This window comes from Ambystoma mexicanum, chromosome 7q (assembly GCF_040938575.1).
Source record: "Ambystoma mexicanum isolate Mex_15411 chromosome 7q, UKY_AmexF1_1, whole genome shotgun sequence".
In the NCBI taxonomy this organism is placed as follows: domain Eukaryota; kingdom Metazoa; phylum Chordata; class Amphibia; order Caudata; family Ambystomatidae; genus Ambystoma; species Ambystoma mexicanum.
In genome coordinates this window covers 660,120,141-660,142,270 of record NC_090941.1, presented here as the reverse complement: position 1 = coordinate 660,142,270, position 22,130 = coordinate 660,120,141, and the positions used below count along the sequence as shown (strand labels likewise).

General features: G+C 48.4%; 1 protein-coding gene across 2 annotated transcripts in view; it reads left to right on the top strand.

Annotated features, from left to right (window-relative positions):
- Positions 1-22,130, top strand: part of PAN3 (poly(A) specific ribonuclease subunit PAN3) — a 2,094,753-nt gene that overhangs the window by 222,852 nt on the left and 1,849,771 nt on the right. Inside the window, exon 2 of one of the 2 annotated variants that reach the window (XM_069640298.1) lies at positions 16,036-16,086. The exons of the other annotated variant lie outside the window; for it this stretch is intronic. Coding sequence (XP_069496399.1) covers positions 16,036-16,086 — 51 coding nt within the window. The remainder of the gene's footprint in view (positions 1-16,035; positions 16,087-22,130) is intronic. 2 annotated transcript variants of the gene reach the window in all.

Below are 22,130 nucleotides of genomic sequence, written 5' to 3'. Positions count from 1 at the left end.
CTGAGGAACTTATTGACCAAGAATCTAGAATGAGAGACCCGAGTGATACTCTACCTTCTGCCAGGGGAATTGACACATCCCCAGAATTAGAGTTCACCAAACCTGATCCTGCAGAGCATGCAGATGCTGGGTACAGGGGTCTTATGACCAGGGTAGTTGAATATATGGGTTGTGGTAATACTTCACCCATTTTTGAACAAGATGACATGACGGATATAATCGTCAAAGGACCTCAGAAAGATCCTGTTCTCCCTTTCCACAGGGCCCTTCAAAGGACGGTGGAGAAAAACTGGGAGAAACCAGAGACTATTGCTGCTGCAGATAGTACTTTTCCCAAAAAAATATAGACCAGCTGGAACGGATCCTGAATATTTGAATAAACATCCGACTCCAGAGAGTTTAGTCATTCAGGCAGCATCTACTTCAAAACAAACTGCTTATCCAACTATCCCTCCAGATAGAGAGGATAAAAAAGTTGATGCCTGGGCACGTAAAGATTTCACGTCAGGCAGTATGGCACTTAAATCGGCAAATGTCACCTGTACCCTAGCCAGGTTTACCCATACCCTGTGGGACTGTATTTCGGCAGCGGCTGATCATATTCCGGAAGGCGAGGAAAGGGAAGGCTTCCTGAATATAGTCAAAGACGGGAAGGAGGCAATGGGGGAATGTCTCCAGTCTGGACTGCAAGCGTTGTGCTACGCAGATTTGCACGGTTGAGGAAGTCGGGGTTTGCACCAGACATGCAAGCTAGACTCCTCAACATGCCCTTTGATGGCTCGAGGCTCTTTGGCAGAAAGGCTGATGAAAGCCTAGACTTCAGACTTCGAAAGCGGCAGCTAAATCACTTAGCGCCTCTTTGCGCCAGCCTCTAAAACCCTATTTCGGCTCATCTACCTGGAGGGGTCGTTCTTTTCGATACTACTCCTCTTTTGGTAGAGGAAGAGGACAGGCTTCTCAAAGGGGCAAAAGAAACTTCCCTCGTGGAGCATGAAGAAGAGGTGCAAAATCAGCCTCAGGAGCAGCATCTGTACCCTCAGCCACTCCTGCAGCCGCCTCCAAATACCTCCTGAGACCTTGTTACACAAAACACCAGTGGGAGGCAGGATCTCTCAACATCTGAAGGAATGGCGGGGCATTACCTCAGATGCTTGGGCACTGGAAACAGTAGCCCAAGGTTACTGTCTCCCCTTTCTAAAAAGGCCTCAATCATCCACTGGGAGCCAACTCCGCCAAAATTTCCGGATCCGCTCCTGTTGCAGGAAATTTTAACCCTGCTAGAGAAAGGTGCCATAGAACTGGTACCTGTAGCGGAGAGGAACAGGGGTTGGTACTCCCCATATTTTCTCATCCCAAAAAAGGACAGAGGACTGAGACCCATCTTGGACTTGAGAAACTTGAACAAGTTCCTCAGGAAGGACAAGTTCAAGATGGTGACTCTTTCTCAGATCCTGCAGGCTCTCCAACTCCAAGATTGGTTGGTATCATTGGACCTTCAGGATGCTTACTTTCATGTGCCAATCCATCCAAAGCACAGAAAGTACCTGAGGTTCGCGATTGGCAATTATCATGATCAGTTTCGAGTTCTGCCATTCGGGTTGACCTCCGCCTGAGGGTTTTCACCAAGCTGTTGGTGGTTGTGGCAGCAAGTCTCAGGAGAGGAGGTATTCACATATATCCCTACCTGGACGACTAGTTGATCAGAGCAAGTTCTCCAGAACAAGCTCAGGAACATCTTTCGATCACCTGCCACTTCCTCCACAAATTGGGCTTCTCCCTCAATTTCAAGAAGTCACACATACCATCCCAGAAGCTCCAGTTTATCGGAGCAGTCTTGGACACTTCCTCGGGAAAAGCCTCGCCGCCCGAAGTGAGAGCTCTCCACATCCAGCAGATGGTAACGAAGTTCCAGAATGCCCAACGTCTACCGGCCTTCGATTTTATCAGGTTGCTCGGCCTCATGGCATCCTGCGTTTTCCTAGTACCAGAGGCCAGGTTGAGAATGAGATCCCTTCAATGGGCACTCAGAACTCAGTGGTCCCAGTTCTCAGGGAATATGTCGGATCTTCTGCAAGTCCTGAGCGCAGTTGCTCAGGATCTTCTATGGTGGGCTTGCAACGACAACATTCTCAAAGGAGAGTCTTTTTGGCAACCATGGCCGGAGATAACAGTAGTGACAAACGCCTCACTCACGGGGTGGGGGGGGGGGCACACCCCAACGATCTGACAATCAGCGGTGGTTGGCCTCCATCGGAGTCCAAACTACACATCAACCTATTGGCGCTCAGGGCAATCAGACTAGCTCTGAATGCCTTTCTGCCCTCTGTACAGGGAAAGAATGTCCTGATAATGACAGACAACACGGTGGCCATGTACTACCTCAACAAAAGAGGAGTAGGGTCACTACCACTGTGCAGAGAGGCAATGTAGCTATGGTTCTGGGCAATACAAGAAGGAATCTCTCTATCGGCAATTCACCTAGCCGGAGAGAAGAACACGGCGGCGGACGCTTCAAGCAGGCAGAGAACGGTCTCTCACGAGTGGGAGATAGCTCAGGAAGTCCTTCTGGAGATTTTCGCCCTTTGGGGAACCCCCCCAAGTGGATCTGTTTGCCACTGCGATCAACCGGAAGTGCGATCAGTGCTGCTCAAGGGAATTTCCTCAAAAAGGAGCTCTGGGAGACGCATTCGTAGTGGAGTGGAAATTTCCACTGCTTTACGCGTTTCCCCCCAGTCCCCGTGATTCCTCAGGTAATCAGGATGTTGAAAAAGTTCAGGAAAACCATGATCCTAATTGCCCCGGATTGGGCCAGGAGGACGTGGTACCCGGACCTTCTGGACATGTCCATCTGCCCTCCAATAAGTCTTCCGCAAAGAGAGGATCTTCTCTCGCAAGAGGAAGGTCGGGTTCTCCATCCAGAGGTCAAGACACTCAACCTTCACGCATGGTTTCTGAGAGGTTGAGATACAAGGATTGGGATCTTCCGGATGACGTAATGGAAATCTTGCTTTCGGCCAGAAGACCAGCAACAAAATCTTTGTACCGATGTCGCTGGAACAGGTTTAGTAACTGGTGCCAAGACTAGGATGTGGACCCTTTTCAGTGTGGCACCCCAATGGGTCTTTCTTTTCTGCTACATCTAGCTAATCTGGGGCTCCAGATAGGAACAATCAAAGGATACCTTGCTGCGCTGTCCATTTTCAAGCGCTCCTCGGAAGAGGTTTCATATTTCAAAATACCGTTAATCATTCAATTCTTAAAAGGGCTTACTAATGTATCCCCTCCAGTACGATTTTCATGTACCAACTTGGGATTTAAATTTAGTACTAAAATTCTTGACTTGCATACCTTTTGAGCCTCTGCATTCATGTCCATTGAGGCTTTTAACTCTAATAACTGTCCTTCTTGTGGCCCTATCATCAGCCCGCAGGGTTAGCGAACTTCAGGCTCTCTCATGCAAACCACCATATACTATTTTTTATAAGGACAAGTTAAACCTTCGTTCTTACCAAAAGTAGTCTCGGACTTCCATTTGTCACAAAAAATAGTACTACCAACTTTTTATCCTCCTCCTCATCTGGGCAAGGAAGAGGAGAGATTACACAGACTAGATCCCAAGAGGGCTCTTAGTTTTTACATCTCAAGGATGGCTAAATTGAGACAAGATGACCAACTATTTGTCATGATCTCTGCTTCCAAAAGGTCAGGGTTTTCCCAACTCCCTTGGAAGCAGATCCATAACCCAGGTTCCGAGGGCCAACCAGTCCCAATTGGGACCTTTTGGACCCAGTCCTGGCGCCAGTGGCCCCTGGCTCATAAATGTGCCCAGTCCCAGCGCTGGAAGCGCCGGGCTCATGATGGTTGGGTGGACTTACCTGCAGCAGACCATGCTGCTTACTTGCCTGCCAGCTGAGCCTCTGATCCTCTTCTGTTTGGAACTACTTTTCCTGTTGGGTGGGGCAGGAGCCACTCCCTAGATTCAGAACACTGGAACTCTTCTGGAAAGCAGGAACTCTTTTCTTACCTAGGCGTGGCTGTGGAAGGAGACACCTAAGCACTACAGGAGGCTATTTAAACCACACCCGGTGGATGAATCTTGCTTTGCGTTATTCTGCATCCTCTGCAGCAGAACGCTCATCGTGTCTTCTGCATCGGATCCTGGGCCTAAGGAAAAAGGCTTACCATTCTGAATCCAGTCTTCAGCAACACCTATAAAGACAAGAAAGAACAGGTTAGCATTCCGGCATCTGAAAGACAAAGGCTTACCTACTCTTCGTGCGCTCCGGAGGTCTTCACACTGCATTCCGGCATCTGAAAGACAAAAGCTTACCGACTCTTCGCACGCTCCGGAGGCCTTCGGCGCTGCATCCTGCATCTGAAAGACAAAACAAGGTGCGTTTAAAGACATTGGGGAACTTTGATACTCACGTGCCATTACTCCTTTCCACATCAACCCCAGTGGGTATTCCGGCACCCTGCAGCCGCTCCGAACTCGTACCTGCAAAATAAAAGACAGTTAGAGCGCATCGTGAAGCAGGCAACAAGCGCTTACTTACGTGCTTCCAAGCGCTTCTATTCATCATACGGACTCCATCTTCAACTCACTTCAGCCCGTCATCCGCCATCGCCGGAACCTGCAAAACAAGAGACATCATTGCTAAAGACTTTAAAGACAATAGAATTACTCGAAACTTACCGTTCGTGCAGTAAACGACGGACAGCAGTCCTCTGAAGTCAAGAGGCATGCGCTACCGATCCAGTGAAGAAACTGGTTACAGCACCCTGCCCCGAGGCAGATGGAGAGCTCGGCATTCACTTACCTAAGGTGAGAGCGTTAACCTTTGGGGGTCTACAGGAGAGCAAAAAAGGGAAGCGATAGGGACACCCCAATAACCCCAGTTCATTAATCCCATATTTTCTGTCTGCAGACATCTTACTCTTGAAGTCAGGCATACAGTGCACAGAGGTCCAGCCCAAAGAGCCAACCGGGTGCTACACATCACCTTTGAAGATACGGTAGTCGCCCAGTCAAGACCGGCGCCTCTGCGAGAATCAGGTGAGCGTTACACTATTCGTGGGTTATACTGGTCATAAATTAGACTTATCTGTAACAAAGCAGACCATTTCCCACTGGATCATATTAGCCATAGTTGAATGCTACAGGTTAGCGGGAAAAGATCCACCAGATGGGCTTCGTGCCCATTCTACAAGGGGAATGGCTACTTCTGCGGCTCTAAAGAGGGGTCCCGGCAGCAGATATTTGTGCAGCTGCAACCTGGAAAACAATGCATACTTTTGTTAAACATTGTTTGGATACTGCCTCCTCTAATGAGGGTTTATTTGCCAAGGCAGTTCTGCATTCTGTCCACGAAAACTGAAATTGGTACTCCTGCCTCCAAAATTGCTACTGCTATTGGAGCCTATCACAAGATGAGGAATACTTGGGAGGACACAATCCATTCGAAGAACAAGTTTCTTACCAACTGTAACATTCTTTCGACTGGATGTTCCTCCCACGTATTCCTAATCGACCCTCCCATCCTACCCCACAGTACAGTTTTACGTTTTCTTACACTTTCCTCTCACGAAGAATGTATCGGTCATGGGGCACGCCTGGGTGTTCCTCCTATATGTTTCATCGAAAAAACATAACTGAAGCAACGGGCGCGGCTCGAGCTATTTATACCATCGGTGACGTCGACAGTACGGAGTCCATCGAGGGACAATCAACGACACGACCTCGAGCACAGCGCCCTCTGCCGAGAATTTTTTTCCGAAGCTGGAGATGACGAATTATCACAAGATAAGAAATACGTGGGAGGAACATCCAGTCGAAAGAACGTTACAGTTGGTAAGTAACTTGTTCTTTAGGCGGTCCATTGGGAAAATTAACTCTGTACCATGTAGATGTAAAGGTCACCACCATAGCCCCACTTCCTGTATACATTTGGGTGATAATGGCCGATTTGGCTAGGCCTTGCACAGCACCAGAAAGTCCATGACCGGACCCTCCATCCTGTCCACGAATAGTTGGTAACAGTAAGATTTGGGAAGATCCAGTTTTGTGTGGAGATGCACACAGGCCCAGATAATAGTACCGAGTTCTCTGAAAGAATGACCATGTGGGGCGATTTTACGTTCTGTAGAGATTGTGGGTGTCTCTGGACTTTCTTATAGCTTGTGTGAGCACAGCCGGGGTCAAGAACCAGTACCCCTCATAATGTTCCTGAGCGGATACAATAACGCAACGTCTATCCCGAACAAATTATCCCCCAGCAGCCACGTTAGCATTTCCCACAAGGAACAGTATTGCCTTAAACCAAACTAGGGACCAGCCTGCCGGTACATGAGAGAAGGAGAAGAAGCAGCTGGTAAGCAGGCTGGTATGAGCAAGAATATGGAGAGCAGTTTTGATAGTATTCTGATCAAATAACTCCTCCCCATCATGGATGTTGGTAAATGGACCATTTTATTCACTCCTGCCTCCAGTTGATCTGGAAGTGTTCAGTAATTAAGCTGAATCCGATCACTAGTGTTTGCAATTGTAATACCAAGATTTTTAAGAGAACGCAACCTGCATTCTAAACCAGCTATTCCAGTTGGTTTTCCTGTTGACGCATTGGGAGGATACAGTTCAGATCTAGATAAATTAAGCCACGGTCCTGAAAAAACAGAAACCGGTTTAACTCCAAGGCAGGATTTTCCCTTAGGATGCCATATGTAGGTCATCGGTATACAGCAAGAAGAATATATTTTGGTTATTCTCAAATTTTCATTGCAAACAAGTTGCGACAGCGGAGAGACCTGCCCCGGCTAGTGGGGCCTGAGCGAAGAGAAGTTAGAGCCATGCATCCCTGTCCCACAGCCATCCTACATGATGCACATCATTAAAAACTGCTATTCTAGGGAATCTAAGGTCTTCTTGCCATTAGGAAGGAAGGCTGCAGGCGGTAGATACAGTTGTATCTGATACATAGCAAAACACTGCAAATTATACATGTTAGGCCTTCCTGGAACGAATATGGATTGGTCAGGCAGTACAATTTTGGGCTTCAATGGGGCCAATCTTCTAGCCAGGATCTTGGTAAGGATTTTATTTTGAAGGTTGAGTAGGGACGATGTCTTTAGGACAAGCAGAGCGACTCATTATTGCCCATCTTGGGCAATTCAGTAATATGTGCCTCCATTGTTGTCTTTGGTAAGGACCCCACTGTCGGCGCGTCCCGGTACAGGCCAGTAATCTAGGCGCTGAAAGGTCACCATATTTATAAAATTCATATTTTAGGCTGTCTGGACCAGTGGCCATGTCTATTGTAGACTTATTTTCAATCTCTTCCTCCTTACCTTGCTTGCCAGTGCAACCTCTGTGCACCTTCTCAACACATGCTGGTGGGATATCCTCCAAGTAGCTATGGAATTATTCATTTGGTACAGCCAGGTGTGTGGTATATTGTCGAGAGTAATATCCTGTGATTGAGCATTAATTCCTTCATCTTGTGTGTGATCCCAGTGTTATTTCTGTGCATTATAAGGGTTCTCATGTTCACATTCCTGGCCATCAAGGTTCAAAGCCTCACTGGTCATTCCTGTATGCCATATCCGACCTACCATGTACCTAATTTCTCTGACCATCACTTGGCAATATTCTTGCAAGTTACCTTGGGTTAAGCCAAGAACAACCCTGTCCACAGTAGAGTCCGATCTAATTTCAAGGTTGCGTAAGTCTTGACAGATGGTTTTTGAGGATGTCCAGGTTTTTTCGAAATAGATTTACCTCAAATACACATGATCTCCCATATTTTTTATGGTTATCTGCCCAATTATTGCTCTGCTGAAAGAATACTATTGAGCCCCTTAAGCTCCTGCTTTAGAAAAATTGCCACAATGGAGTTCAAGAGATGGGATGAAGTCTGCAATCCAATAAACACATGGTAATGGTCTGTGGGCCTGTGTGGGGGCAGTGTACATCATACGACTACGTCCCGTCATCTTTCCTCCATGCTTTTGGGATGTTCCTTGCATCGGGATTGGACCAGAGCACTTTTGAAGCATCAGAAAAACTGTTTGGCCTTTTTATTTTTACGTGAGGCCACTGTGTGTGACTGTAGCCCCGCCTCCCTGAGCTCTGCCTGCGCATCGCCCTGCAGTCCTTATCTCTGCGCAGTCGGATGCACTTGCATCATGGGGAGTTTTCAGTTATTTCCCCCACTTGACCTTAATCTTCCTGCTCGGATTCCACGGTCTTCTTTCCTCCGTCTATGCTGAAGCATTTGGAATTTCGTGTCCTGTTTGCGCGAATGTGAATTCGTGACGGCGGAACCCCATTCTCTCTGTCTGGAGTGCTTGTGCCCGGAACATCAGTGGGGGACGCTTGGTTCTACTGCGTCTCTCTCTCCGTCCGGGCACTCCAGCGTAGGCTCGTCAGGTGGGAGGAGGTTTTCTATCGGCTACCGCCTCCTCATTTACAGCAGTTCGATGAAAAAATGAGGCGTCCGGTAAGTTACTTCCTTTTTAGGGCATCCCGGCCAGGGGACTCCTTCCCAGGGTCTTCTGGTTCCGGGAGGAGTCGGAGTGGCTCTGGTACTAGGGTTCTCCCTGAGGTGTCGAGAAAGGGATCTAACCTGGATTCTGGAGTTTCTCTGAGGCCCCCTGTCAAGACTGGATTTTCCTCAGAGGTTCCCCATCTGGCGGTTAAGACCAAGTCCAACCTTTCTGGGTCTGTTTCGACCAGGTTTATTTCCAATGTTGCCAAGCCTAGGCTCAAAGTTTCCTGTACAGTGACTAAAGGTACCAGGGTTAACGCTGAGGATCCCCAAACAGGGGCCATAATTAAAAACCAGCAAGATTGAGGGCCTCACTTGTGGGCTCTGGCTACAGGGTGTGACACTAGGCCTTCCCGCAAACAATCTTGTGGTTGTACCGATCCTGCTGAGGGGGCAAAGGAGGAGGGCAAAGGCTGAAAGTCTTCCAGTACCGGCCCTGCCAAGGTTCCCTCACTGAGGGCTAATTCTTCTGCAGAATACAAAGGAGTTTAAAAGCGCTCCAGATCTGCTAATACCGCCTCTGCTGAGGTTCCCTGTCACAGGGCTAAAACGGATTAAAAAAAGCTCCTACAACCCCTGTTGTGACAGTGGCGTCACTGAATCCTGTGACGCAGATCACTTCGGGCAGTGACAAAATGGCTGTTCAACCTTCGCGGTCTGAGGCGGTCATTTTGACAAGCTCTTCCACATCAACATTCTCAACGGCTGGTACAGAGGGGCCTATCTTTGGGGCGAGCAGCGTTTTCCATGGAATGTGGATAATAGAAATCCTTTTCGCCCTCCAATGGACTGGCGTGCACGATTTCAGCTGCCATACACGGTCTCGCCTCCTCCTGCGTTTGCTCTTAGTTGATGTGGATCCAGTTGGAGGAGGGCCATCTTGCCAACCAGGCTCATTACAATCCTGGGGTATGCCCCTCCAGAGCGGCCTCCACCCACTCCTCTGCCTAGACCTTCCTCTGAGGACGCGTTCTTTGGCAAATTCCAGGCCCTCATGCAATCTGACCTGATGAAGGCTTACTTTAAGGATCTATTCAAAGAAATGTATCCTAAGCCTCTCGCGCCACAGCCTGCTCCTCCTCCTCAGCAGTTTTCGGTAGTGCTTCCTCCTCTTCCATTTGGGCGCCTCCTACATTTCCACCACTGCCTCCACTTTCACCAGTGCTTAATGCCCCAGTTGCGCAAAGAAATATGCCCACAGTGTCTGTAGTGTCACGTGCCGCAGATCAGTTTTCTGCTCCCGCCACAAATGACGAGGACCAAGCAGACCAGGATAGCGAAGACCCGCCCCACTCTGTCAGCTTTTCATTACCGGGTCTTGGATATGATGGCGTTGCTGGATATTCCAATAACAAAGTCTCCGGATCCACAATGAGTACTATCGGGAGCGTTCAATCTTACGACACAAGAGCGCATGGGCCTCTTCCTTCAAAAGGATGTGCTTGCTGACGCCTGCAAGGTCTGGGAGAAACCTCTTTCTGGGCAGCATGTAAATAGGAAAATTGATGCTAGATACAAGCTACACTTCAGAGGACATACCCTTGACTGCATGTCCACTCCCTTAATCAATGGTAGTGGCAGCAGATGCACTCCAGTCGAAGCCGTCCTCCACATCCTCCTCTGAGGTCCTGTCCAAGGAGGACCAAATACTTCACGACATTAGACGTTTTTTTTTCCCCAATTCAGGTCTTCAGCTGTGGCAAGCGAATACTGAAAGTCATCCTTGCTGCAGTGAATCTCAAGCTGTGGAAGGAGCTTTCAGAATTCCAAGAATGTATCCTATTCAACAGGCTGGAATATTTTAAAGGGGGGCCTATTCGATGCCAGAGTTATGGCTCAGTACCTGCTGGAGGGCGCAGCCCATCATGTAGATACTTCTGCTCGGGGCCTTATTGTTGGGGGTAGACCTCTCCCACCAAGCGTGGCTGTACACGACAAAGTTCTTGAAAGGGGTTCAGGACAAAGTACTCTACCTTCCCTTCGAAGGTAAAGAGCTGTTCCACTCCTCCATCTATGGGAACAAAGGCAAGCACGCAAATGGATAAATCTTTGTCGGTCCTTGCAAATCCCACAGCTAAAGCGGCCAATGCGCATAGGTTGGGGACCCAGACAAGGTCCTACTCATGTTTTAGAGGGTACCAGAAGCTTCGCTCATGCCTGGCAGAAGGTTCCTCTGGTGCACCTCGACGCAAGCAGCAAAGTCAAAGTTGCAGTTTTTCTATCCGCCATCAGCCTCCTCTTCGGCAAAAGGTGGTCTCGCCGCTGACAAACCATCCAAATTGTTTTCCAATGGTCACACAAGACTCCGGTGAGAGGATGTAGATGGCAGAACATCACAGAAGACAGATGGGTTTTGTCAGTCGTCCGAGCGGGCTTCCGCTTGCCCCTGGCTCATACCCCACCCTCTGCGCCTCCTCTTCAGCAGACTGGGTCTCCCTCCCTCCGAGCCGAGGGTACAGAAACTTCTGAACCTCAGAGTGGTGGAACCTGTTCCCTTGCAGGAGCAAGGGGAGGGCTGTTACTCCCTTCTGTTTACAGTGCCCAAACCCAACCAGACTGGCCTGCGCATTATCCTCGACCTCTCCAACTTCAAACTTTTCCTACCCAAAGAGAAATCCAAGATGATCACGCCCAGCCAGATAAGGTCCTCTCTCTGAAAGGGCGATTGGCTCAGTGTGGTAGATCTTCAGGACGCTTACATGCACATCCTGTTATGGGGCCCACATCCGAAATGCCTTCGGTTTCTGGTGGGAACGGAACACTTCCAATTTCGAGTGCTGTCGTTTGGTCTCAGCTCGGCACGGAGTGTCTTCACGAAGATGGCGGTTATGGCAGCCTTCCTCAGACTGCAGGGCATTCATGTCTATCCATATTTGGACAATTGGCTTCTGAGCAGTCCTTGGCCACGGGCTGCAAAAGCCAATCTTCAGTCACTCCTTCAGTTCCTGTTCCAACTGGGTCTGTTGGCGAACTGGCGGAAATCATATGACTGTTGCTCAAGACATGATTTTTCTAGGTTTCTGTTGGGATAGGTCTGTCAGAGTTTTTCTAACTGAGGATAGGATAGCAGATTTATCAACCATGTGCCTTCTTTTCCTGACGACCTCCTCCCACATGTCGGCCTGGTGGTTCCAGAGACTCCTGGGCCTGATGGCTTCATGTGTTCTAGCCCTACCTCTTATGAGACTGAAAATGAGGTGCACACATCTAGCGCTTCGGAGCTATGGACCCAGACTCCAAAATGATTCCAATACCATCCTCCACGACGGCAGATCTTGAATGGTGGTCTACCTTCAACAACCTTTCAGTGGGAACCTCCTTATAGGAGCCCTTGCCCCAGGTTACAGTTACAACAGACTCCTCCCTCCTAGGATGGGGAGCGACATTGGGTCACCTGGAGGTGTACGATCTGTGGACGCCCCAGGACAGAATGTCTCCTATGAACTACCTAGAACTCTTGGCAGTCTTTCTGGCATTGAAATCTTTCCAGCCTTCTATTATCCACAGAGTGGTGCGAATTCGTGCGGACAATTCTGTAGCTGTTTTACATCAACAAACAGGGGGGCACCAGGGCACCTCCTCTGGTGGATCTAGCTATCCAGATTTGAAATTGGGTCGTCCAACAAGATGTCGGACTACAGGCCGTGCACATTCTGGGTACGATCAATGTTGCAGCAGATTCCCTGAGTCGCCAATCTATGGTGAATTAAGAGTGGGAAATGAACAACAATGTTCTTGTCAAGCTTTTCCAGCAATGGGGTTCTTCAATGGTTGATCTTTTTTGTGACTTCAACCAACAGGAAGCTGCCACGCTATGCCTCCAGGAACGGCCTCGCAGCATCTTCCCTGGGGGATGCCCTCGAGATTCCTTTGGCCAACATGAAGGCTTATGCCTTCCCTCCTTTGCAATTTGATTCATCGGTCGCTCTGGAAGCCCAGGAGTGCCTCCAACTCACTCTCCACTTCATAGCTCCTTGGTAGCTGGCCATGTTCTGGTTTTCAGAGCTGCAGCACCTATCGGGAGCTGCAGCACCTATCAATATGTGACCTGATCAGGTTGCCGAAGATTCCCAACCTTCAACAAAGCAATCACCAGGTGTGACACCTCTCTCCACAATCATTCAGCTTGGCGGCCTGGTACCTGAGTTAAAGTCCTTAGCGCACTTTACCCTTCCAGAGGATAATATGTGCATAATCCTGGCGGCACAGTCTTCTTCGAGGGCGCAGTACAAAAGTAAATTGCTTTGTTTTGTCACTGCTCGACATGCTTCTATTGACTGTCTTGTCTTTTATATCAGACCTTGCAACTTCTGGCATCCACGTCTTATCGTGCAGCACATATCTGTCGGGCCACTGCAGCTTATCTTTCCACAGACCGTTGCTCATTTTCTCTGGCAAACCCAGTAATCGAGAGGCATTTCGCCTATTTCCGCCGGTCAGGCCGCCTCACCCGAAATGGCAACTGAACATGGTTCTTACCGCTTTTCTTTCACAAGCAATTTGAACCAGTGGCCACACTATTGAGTTCAAGTTTCTCTTGGAAAGTGGACTTCTTGATTGTAGTAACTAAAAGAAGAATAAGTGAGCTTCAAGCTCTCTGTTTAACACCCGTTCTTGACTTTCCTTAAGGTTAAGGTTGTGCTTCGTACTCCTCCTTCCTTCTTTCCTTCCAAAAATTGTCTGAGTTCCACATAAATAGATCAATCTACTTGCTGGATTTCTTTCTGAACCCAGTCTCGGATGCAGTAAAGGTTCTACATAACCTAGATGTCAGACTAACTCTGAAGTTTTACCTTGACGGAACAAGCGAACTTAGAAGCTTTTCACTAGTGTTACTCTTACCTGGTATCCACTGGGGTGCCACACGATTCTGGATGGAGGTCTATCCCGGACCCCTCTCTGCTTAGTTATGTGCCAGACATTGGGTAGCGCCTATAACAGGAGAATGGAGGGTTAAGATACTGGTTTTGTGATGGGTGGACTCCCACCTCCCTCTGGTCCAAATCCCCTCCCTTGGGGTTATTGCTCACCTTAGGTTTTTGTGCGTCGAACTCTCCGTCCTGCGTCTCTGTGCAGGATGCGCGTGGTTGATGCGGGCGTTCCATGGACCTAGTTGCTTCACTGGTCCGTGTGCCCTTATGTCGGGTCCAGACCGGCTGTGACTCCGACTCTGCTTGCTGTCTTCCAGGTGAGTTATGGCTTTTCCGTTTTCTGTCTTCTCGGCGTCTTGCTCCACTATGCTGTTCCCTAACAATGGGGGGGGTCATTGCAAGTTGGGCGGTAAGCGATTACCAGCACCGGTCTCCTTACCGGTAAGGGATACCGGGCACCGGTAAGGAGACCAGTGCCGGTAATCCCTTACCGCCCAATTCCGAGGTCCCTTAGCGGGAACCGCAAGGGAAGTGTGGTCGGACCACACGTCCTTTACAGGTCCCGTCGGGGGACCAGTTCGCTAATTACGGGCCTGCTATTAGCAGATGCCAGACTAACTCTGGGCCTGCTAATTACAGGCCTGCTATTAGCAGGTCCGTAATTAGCGCCTTCCCCATTCCCATTGAGCCCTGTGGGGGCTCAAATGGGAATGGGGAATGGTTGTTTCAATGGGGACTTACCGGTCTCTCCAGGGTCTGAATGCACCGGTAAGTCCCCATTGAACCAGACCCGGTATTGGAGGTAACCATGGCGCAAATAGCGCCATGGCTACCTCCAATCTTGGAATGAGGCCCAATGTCTCTTTTTGCTTTTACAGGGATGGTTGCGATCTCGGAGTTGCCGCGCCGATGGCGAAGACCACAGTGAGTTATTGATGTGTGGAGCGCTGCGCTGTTTATTGGTGTTAATTGCTAACCTTTTGTTCTCTTCTGTGTACAGGTTGCAGTGATGTTCGGCAATGATGAGCGATCGAAGTGCTGCTTGCCCAGGTAAGTGCTTTGTTAATGCTGATCTTGTTCCTTCTCCCTTGCAGGTTGCGGTGGAACCCGAAGATGGGCGAGGTAAGAGAAGCGCAGGGTGCTGCCAGGACTCGCTGCTTGCCCAGGTAAGAATTGTTATTAATGCTGTCCTTGTTTCTTTACCTTTGCAGGTTGCGGCGAACTCCCGAGATGGGCGAGGTAAGCGAAGCGCAGGAAGGATTCAAGACCAGTTACTTCACAGGTAAGTGTTTTTGCTTGCTAATGCTGTTCTTGTTCTTCCAGGTTATTAATGGAATATGGATCTAGGGCTTCAGGATCGGGCCGCCGGAGAAGCAGATGAGCAGGAGCTGGACACAGTGAGCGTTACGCTGCAGGAGTGCAGAATAACACGAAGCGTAATTTGCTGTTTGGGTGTGGTTTCACTAGCCCAGGTAAAGTAGTTCCAGGCCAAGTAGTTCCAGGCCCAGCCACACCCAAACAGTAGACCGCATGGCTTGGTTCATTGGAACTGAGCTGTGTAATAGGCCTCCATGTTGGATTAAGGTCCAAAACTGGTATTGCTTTATTCTTGATAATGAGCCTGGCTCCAAAGGTGCCAGGACTGACTTCATGTTTGTTTCTGATGGAGTTTTAAGGCCCTTGGGGCCAGTGTGAAGCCCCATTGCTGCCAGGGGGCTGTTATACCTGAGGGGGTCAGTGGCATGGATCGTGACAGCTACTTTTTGGGGCCCAAAAGGGAAACCGGCTTCAAAAGAGTCCATCTCGCGCTGGGTCGCTTCATTTATCTCGGAAGCTTATACAATTCAAGGACTTCAGCCCCAAAGGGGCGTTCATGCACATTTGGTCCGAGGCAAAGCGGCTGCAGTTGCCTTTCAGAAATATGTTCCTTGGGAGTCCATAGCCTACTTGGGCTTCTCCCTTAGCTTTTTGTAGACATTGTCTTGACCTGAGCTCCAGGGCTGATTCCCAGTTTGGCCATGCAGTTCTTAACCTGTTCCAGTAAGGGACATTTCCATCCTCCGGTTTCTTGGTCAGTGCTTGGGAAAGTATGGAGGAAACGGGACGTAGGAGTATAAAAATAAGTTACTCACTGTAGTGAATATCTTACTCCTAGTCCAAAGCCCCCTTTCCTCCATACACCGGCCCGCCGGCCCCTCTAAAAGGTTCCCTCAATTTTGCGAATGGTCCTTCGACTTTGGCAATAGAAAAGGACTGAAGGGCGATGTGCTGGCCGTGGCTCAGGAGGTTGAAGGATCAGGTCAAGTGGGGTGCCCTGCGTAAAAATAAAAGGACAAAGTTATTTTTGATCCTTCAAAAGTCATCCGGTCCTGTCCTGATGGATGGAAATGTCCCAGAAGTATGCGGGAATGGGGAGTATGGACTAGGAGTAAGGTAATCACTACGGTGAGTAACTTTGTTAGTTTTCTACATGCCAGATGAGGCCAAGAGAGCCCAGCCAGTATTCAAGCATGGTGTGACTAACGTGGGGAGAGGAATGAAATGTGTATTGTTATAATGGCCATGTTTCAACCTCCAGGCATCTTCTAGGGACACAAACTATTTGTGTATCTTCTTTGCAGATTTGGAGGAGGCCCTGTCGAGTGTGGAGGATCTATCAATTGTAACAGAATGTAAGTACAAGTTGCATAGTTCAAATATACCTTTGAAGAAGTCTGGGGCCTAGTAATTTGGCGCATTGACCTTCATAATAGACCTAACAAGTGAAACAGTATATATAGCACCCCGGTCAGCTATCAACTGGAGCAAGTCAAACCCAATAGATTTGTGTACAAGATTTGCGATAACCTAGCCCTGTTGAATAAAGAAGCAAGCCAACTCTTGACTTGCCATTTTTTCGCAAAATTACTGTTGGTTGATTGTCAAATGTTTCTTGCAGAAACACAATTGATACCCCATGCCTAGGCAGATATGCTGATGCTTTCTTGGTTTTCATATGGTTGTTTAGGCCCCTACCATTCCACATTGCAGACTTTATAGTGCTAGTAGTGTCTCAATTGGGTGTAATGGTACTGCAGTGTAAGAAAGCAAGTAATGAATCCCAAGTCCACTAACCTATATTTGGCAGATGAAAAAGCTGGTGCATGTGCTAAATGGCACATATTTAAGAACCCACTCAACCCTACAAACACCACTTCCCACACTGCAGCCCAAAGCAATATAGTGCAATTCCTCATCCATCCCCCGTATTTTGAGGCCAGATCGAGCAGCCATGGAGTGAATGTGCTATATTCAATCTAAAACTATTCGACTTTCCAGATGCACATAGCCTGATATTACACAGGACAATGCAAAATGACTAGACATCCTGCATGGCTGTGTTCTGAGCATATTCCACCTAGGTGCTCAAGGCATAGTGTCATGTAGCCTGTTACTCTCCATCCACTCTAAGAATGAAAGTTATCTGCTGGAGTGGTGCCAACATCATGCCTGCTTGTCAACAACAGCATGCTCATCTGTCGTTCTAGACATGAAGTGAAGCAGGTGAACCATCTGCAGTAACTTTCGTGAGTACAAAGTGTTTAGTGTTGTTTCAGTCAAACCATTTACTTTAATCTGATCTTATCTTGTAACGGCCTCTTCACCATCACATGGTTTTTTTTCAGGCAAACTGCACCATTCATGCAAAATCAAAATGCAGGTGTTTTTTGAAGTTACATCTCGCCTAACTCTTTAGTTGCCCGGCAAGGTCAGTGCACTGTCCCTGTAGTTCAATAAACCGGTGATAATGGGTTGAGGAGACTTCCCAGGGGCAGGGCTATGCCACTCGTAATGAGCGATCTAACGCTAGTGACCTGAACAACCACGCTATTCCCTGTACCCTTACACAGGAAACCACTGCAAATACCCACATCAACAAGCGCCCCACTATATGGTCTCTCGCGACCTTGACGATCACCTAGAACCATTTGTTTGTCTCATATACATCTGCGAATACGGCATCGCTGGACCCGCACAGTCCCATAGAGTACTCGCTCTTGTGAATCTGTTGTCGAATCAAACAAGATACTTACTACCTCTCCCAATGTCCCTCTCCCTGCAACAACCTACTCACCCAACCAACACTGCGAGAATGCTCCCTTTCTAACTGGTGCCACCTTAAGTGACTCCAGCCCCATCCCAGGGAACATATCGGACAACCCTAACACTACTTTGCTAAACCCAGCAGACGGCTCAAACCTAGCTCTTACCAAGGGCGGACTTATTAACGCTAGATCACTAGTAGCACATGCCCTAGACACAAATGACCTCATTACTCTCAACCAACTCGACTTCCTTGCAGTTACAGAAACCTGCCTGCACGCGGCAGCAGGACCATCCCCATCATTGGCCGTTCCGGAGGGGGACACAATCTACAGGAAAGATAGGCCACTTACCAAAGGAGGCAGAGTTCCCTTGATCGCTATCTCCAATCTTACCTTCAGAGAACTACCGCCCCAACCCTTCCCATCAGGGGAACTACTCCCACTTAAACTTTCAATACCTAACACGACAGCTCTCATCCTCCACATCCTATATAGACCCCCAGGCCCACTCCACTCCTTTGAGGAACACTTAGCCCTCATCCTATCCAACAACACCAAGACTTCATCTAGAATCATCATCTTAGGCGATTTCAACTTGGGCCTCCATGACGGCCACTGCCATACACAACACATGCCTCCCTAGGCTTCACCCAATGCATCAACCGCACCACCCATGACAAAGGTCGAACCTTAGATTGGCTCGCCGACCACAACGGTGCAACCAGCATCGTAGCAAACTCCTCCTGCCCCTGGTCTGACCACGTTACCATTATCTTCACCTTCAGCAAGCAAATCACAACCAAAACTGCTCCAACTGGTCCCAGCAACATGTGCGAGAAACACATGTAATAATCTCACCAATTTGCTCCCCTTGCTACTTCCCATTACAGCCCACTCCCATTCTGATGCTAGTCTAGCACATATGATCTCTCTTTATAACTCCACCCTCACACAGGCCATCGACAAGACGGCACAACTGAAACCCCACAAATCTGAACCATCTGCCCACCTTAACTCCTGGTTTACTCCCAGTCTTCTAAGATCCTTCAAACGGGCTGCTGAGTCCACATGGAAAGTCTCCCAAACCAAAGATAAGAGATCTCTTCCTAGCCTTCACTAAATCATATAAGCTAGCTTTATTCCAGGCAAAGACCAGCACGTACACTGATCGTATCTACAATGCTAAATTGGGGAGCAAAGAACTATTCTCTATTTTGTGGGAACTCAAATCCCCAATCAGTCCACCAGAATCCTGCCACAAAGACTAAGCCTGGTGTATTGACATCCAAAAAGCACTACTAGACAAAATATCCATGCTCCAGAACAAAATCACAAACAAGAAAAAAATATACAGTACCTGCCATTGCACTGACCACTGACACTCCCCTGACACGTCCTCATAGATAAACACAGCCCACAGAGGTTATGAAGATAATCTCTAGCCTCAAACCTTCCAGGTGCCAAGGAAATATCCCCGCCCCCGCCATCAAAGAGTGGGTCATGGAGCTAGCACCTTTCATCACCTCCCTCATGAACTCCTTTGCCTAAAGTTGCGTGCTCACAACCTACAAGATGCATGGGTCCTCCCACTCCTTAAAAAAAAAAGAATAAAAACTCGACCCCAACATTCCAACCAACTACCGCCCCATTACCAACATCCCATTCCTCCTAAAAATTCTTGACCGAGCCGCCTACCTCCAAATACAAGAATACCTGGAAACATAAAACCTGCCCTGCGCCAATGGGGGTTTAGGCATGGCACGGAAACCGAGCTCCTTGATCTCAAAATCCCAATGGATACCATAATCAACAACGGAAAGCTAGCTATTTTACTTCTTAGACCGCTCTGCTGCCTTTGATCACAATATCCTATGCTGTCACCTGTCTAGCGCTGCCCACTTCTCCCCTAAAGCCATAACCTAGATAGAATCATTCCTCTCAGATTGAACAATGAGTCTTCTCCAACACAACCAATGCCCTCTCTGCCTCAGTCTGCTGCAGCGTCTCCCGAGTGTCCTGCGTGTCACCCAATTTATACAACATATTCACTAAGCCACTATTTGACTGCCTAGATGAACTTGGAGTGTTTTACACCAACTATGCGGATGACATGCAAATCTTCCTACACCTCACAGGCAACTACAAGAAAGACTCCAAGTCACTTAACAAAATCTGTCGGATCATCCAAACTTGGATGGCGCAACATGAGCTGTGCCTTGACGCAAAACTGAACTCCTACTAGTAGGCACCCAGATCTGTCTAAAAAAAACTTGACCTACAATACAAAAGTTTCACAATAGACGGCAGCACCATCTCTGTCTCAAAGGAAGTGAAAACCCTGGGAGTATACCTCGACTCATCCTTATCGCTCATCAGACAAGGCAATGCTACTATCTCTTCTCCAGCTTATAGAGCTAAGCTTATCAATGCATGCAGACCCTACCTCTCAACGGACAGCTGCATGACATTAGTCAGAGGTCTCATTCTATCCAAAATGGACTATTGCAATGTCCTCCTCGTCGGTGCCTCCACAAGCAACATTAAAAAAACTGCAGGCCTCACAAAATAATGCCCTTCCAGCTGCTCTAAATATTCACAGAAGAGAACACATATCTAAAACAAGACGGAAAGCACGCTGGCTACCAGTCAAGGACAGAATTGGATATAAAACTCAAGCAATCATCTATAAATGCCTTGCCAACACTGCAACCAAATCTCTCTCCAACATGTACACCTAAACCACCTAGCAAACACGCGCCTCGACCGCCCACCTCCTAACAGTGTCAAAATACAAGTGAGCGAAAGCTGGAGGCTGGAGCTTCCCAGTAGTAGCGGCTAAGGAATTGAACACCCTTCTACTAGCTAGCAGAAGTGACCCTTCCCACTTCTTCTTCCAGCAGAAAGCTCAAATCCTAGCTTGTAACACCCAATCGATTACTATGCCTTGGGCATTTCATCAGCCATCTCTCCCACACTCCTAGTAAACGGTTTTGCGCCATCCAACCTACTTTATATACTGTATATTATGTATACATTTATTGAACCTATTGAATATCATGTACATACTGTTAACCTGTAAATATGCATAACTACTTTTTTGTACTGTGTATCACTTGCCTGTCCAGTGCCCAGATACCCACGGGTTTGGCGTGCTTTACAAATGCCAAATAAAATAAATAAATGATTGGTGTACTGTGTGACGAATCCAAGGCGTTAGTCACCTCTCTCCAAAGGGGAGCCACCCCCAAGGGGCAAGGGAGTTGATCCTGCTATGCTTAACACCCTTAGGAGCTAGGGTACGCTGGATCCTTCTGGAGGTTACCCACCCTTGGGGGACAGGGAAACCCCAGAGAGGGATGGCGACCCCTTTCCCCAGACACAAACACATGTGTTGGCTATATACAATTTAAGGGCTATGATAATCCTCGGGCCCCTTTAATGGCTACCTTGGCTTCTGACACTCCCTTTATTCAATCTTTATGGGAGACCACAGGAAAGCGGGAAGAACAGCCTCCTGGAGGCACGTCCATGAATGGACCAATTACACCAAAGAACCGCAAAGCCTGCAGAGTTCAAAGACGCTGCAGTGCACAGAGTGGGGGATGGTCGGCGGAAGGTGAACGCCAAATGAGACATCCCAGGCCGCGGTACACACCTGCCAAATGCAGTGGGGACTTTCTGGAAAGTGGCCATGGTGGCCTGCTTCGCAAGAAGAGCGAACGGAGTACTAGAGAGCTGAGGGAAGGGCCTGTTGAGAACCTGCTCACTAGGTCTGTTTTGGCCTCTTTGCGTCGGAAGAGGAGCCAGCAGCCCAGAAAGAGGGAGAGACTGAGCACTGTAAACTCAGGCAATGGCCTATGGTAAAGTGAAACTGGTGGGAGGTCAGAAGCCAGCGTCATCCTTTGCCTACGGGCAAGGCCCAAAAGTATGTTTTGGTTGTATAGAGCTGTTCTTTTTTCTTTTGAAGAGTAGGGATAGAAAGTAGGTTAGAATTGGATTTTTGGACAGAGGACTTCATGTTCCGACACCTTCACATCCGATGAGCACCCTTTTGACCATCCTTTGTATAGAGTAGGACTCCGTAGTTCACTTTTGGGAAAGATGATGCCTTTTGAGTCCAAAGAAAGAATATAGTGTCAGTCATCCCTCCTTGTCCGTCTCCTGATTCTGACCTCCACAGCTGGTGTCAAAAGTGGGATGGTCATGACCAGATACAAAGTCTGATCCACCCCGATGTCCAAGCACATGATGAATTACCCCCTATAAGCCAGCGGGGCATAACACCTTCTTTAGCTATCCCAAGGACGTCTATTAGCCTGGTTCGTGACGACCAGCAACCAGGCCCTATAGTCTCGTCCATGACCGCTAAATTAGCTTGTCTCTCGGAAGACTAGGAATAGTGTGGATCTCCTGACCCGGAATTTGTTTCACCTACTACTGAACCGTTAGTAGAAGCCTTGGAGCATGGTCTTTCATAATTAACCATGTCTACTTCCTGTCCCCGGAGACCCTCCTGGGAGAATAGATGGCCAGGAGAATGCTGATAGGAGGTATCAAGAGTTTTTGGACAGGATTGGTGGATTCCTTGGAGGTGGCACTAGTCTGCCTCACAGAATGCTGCAGCCAGATCA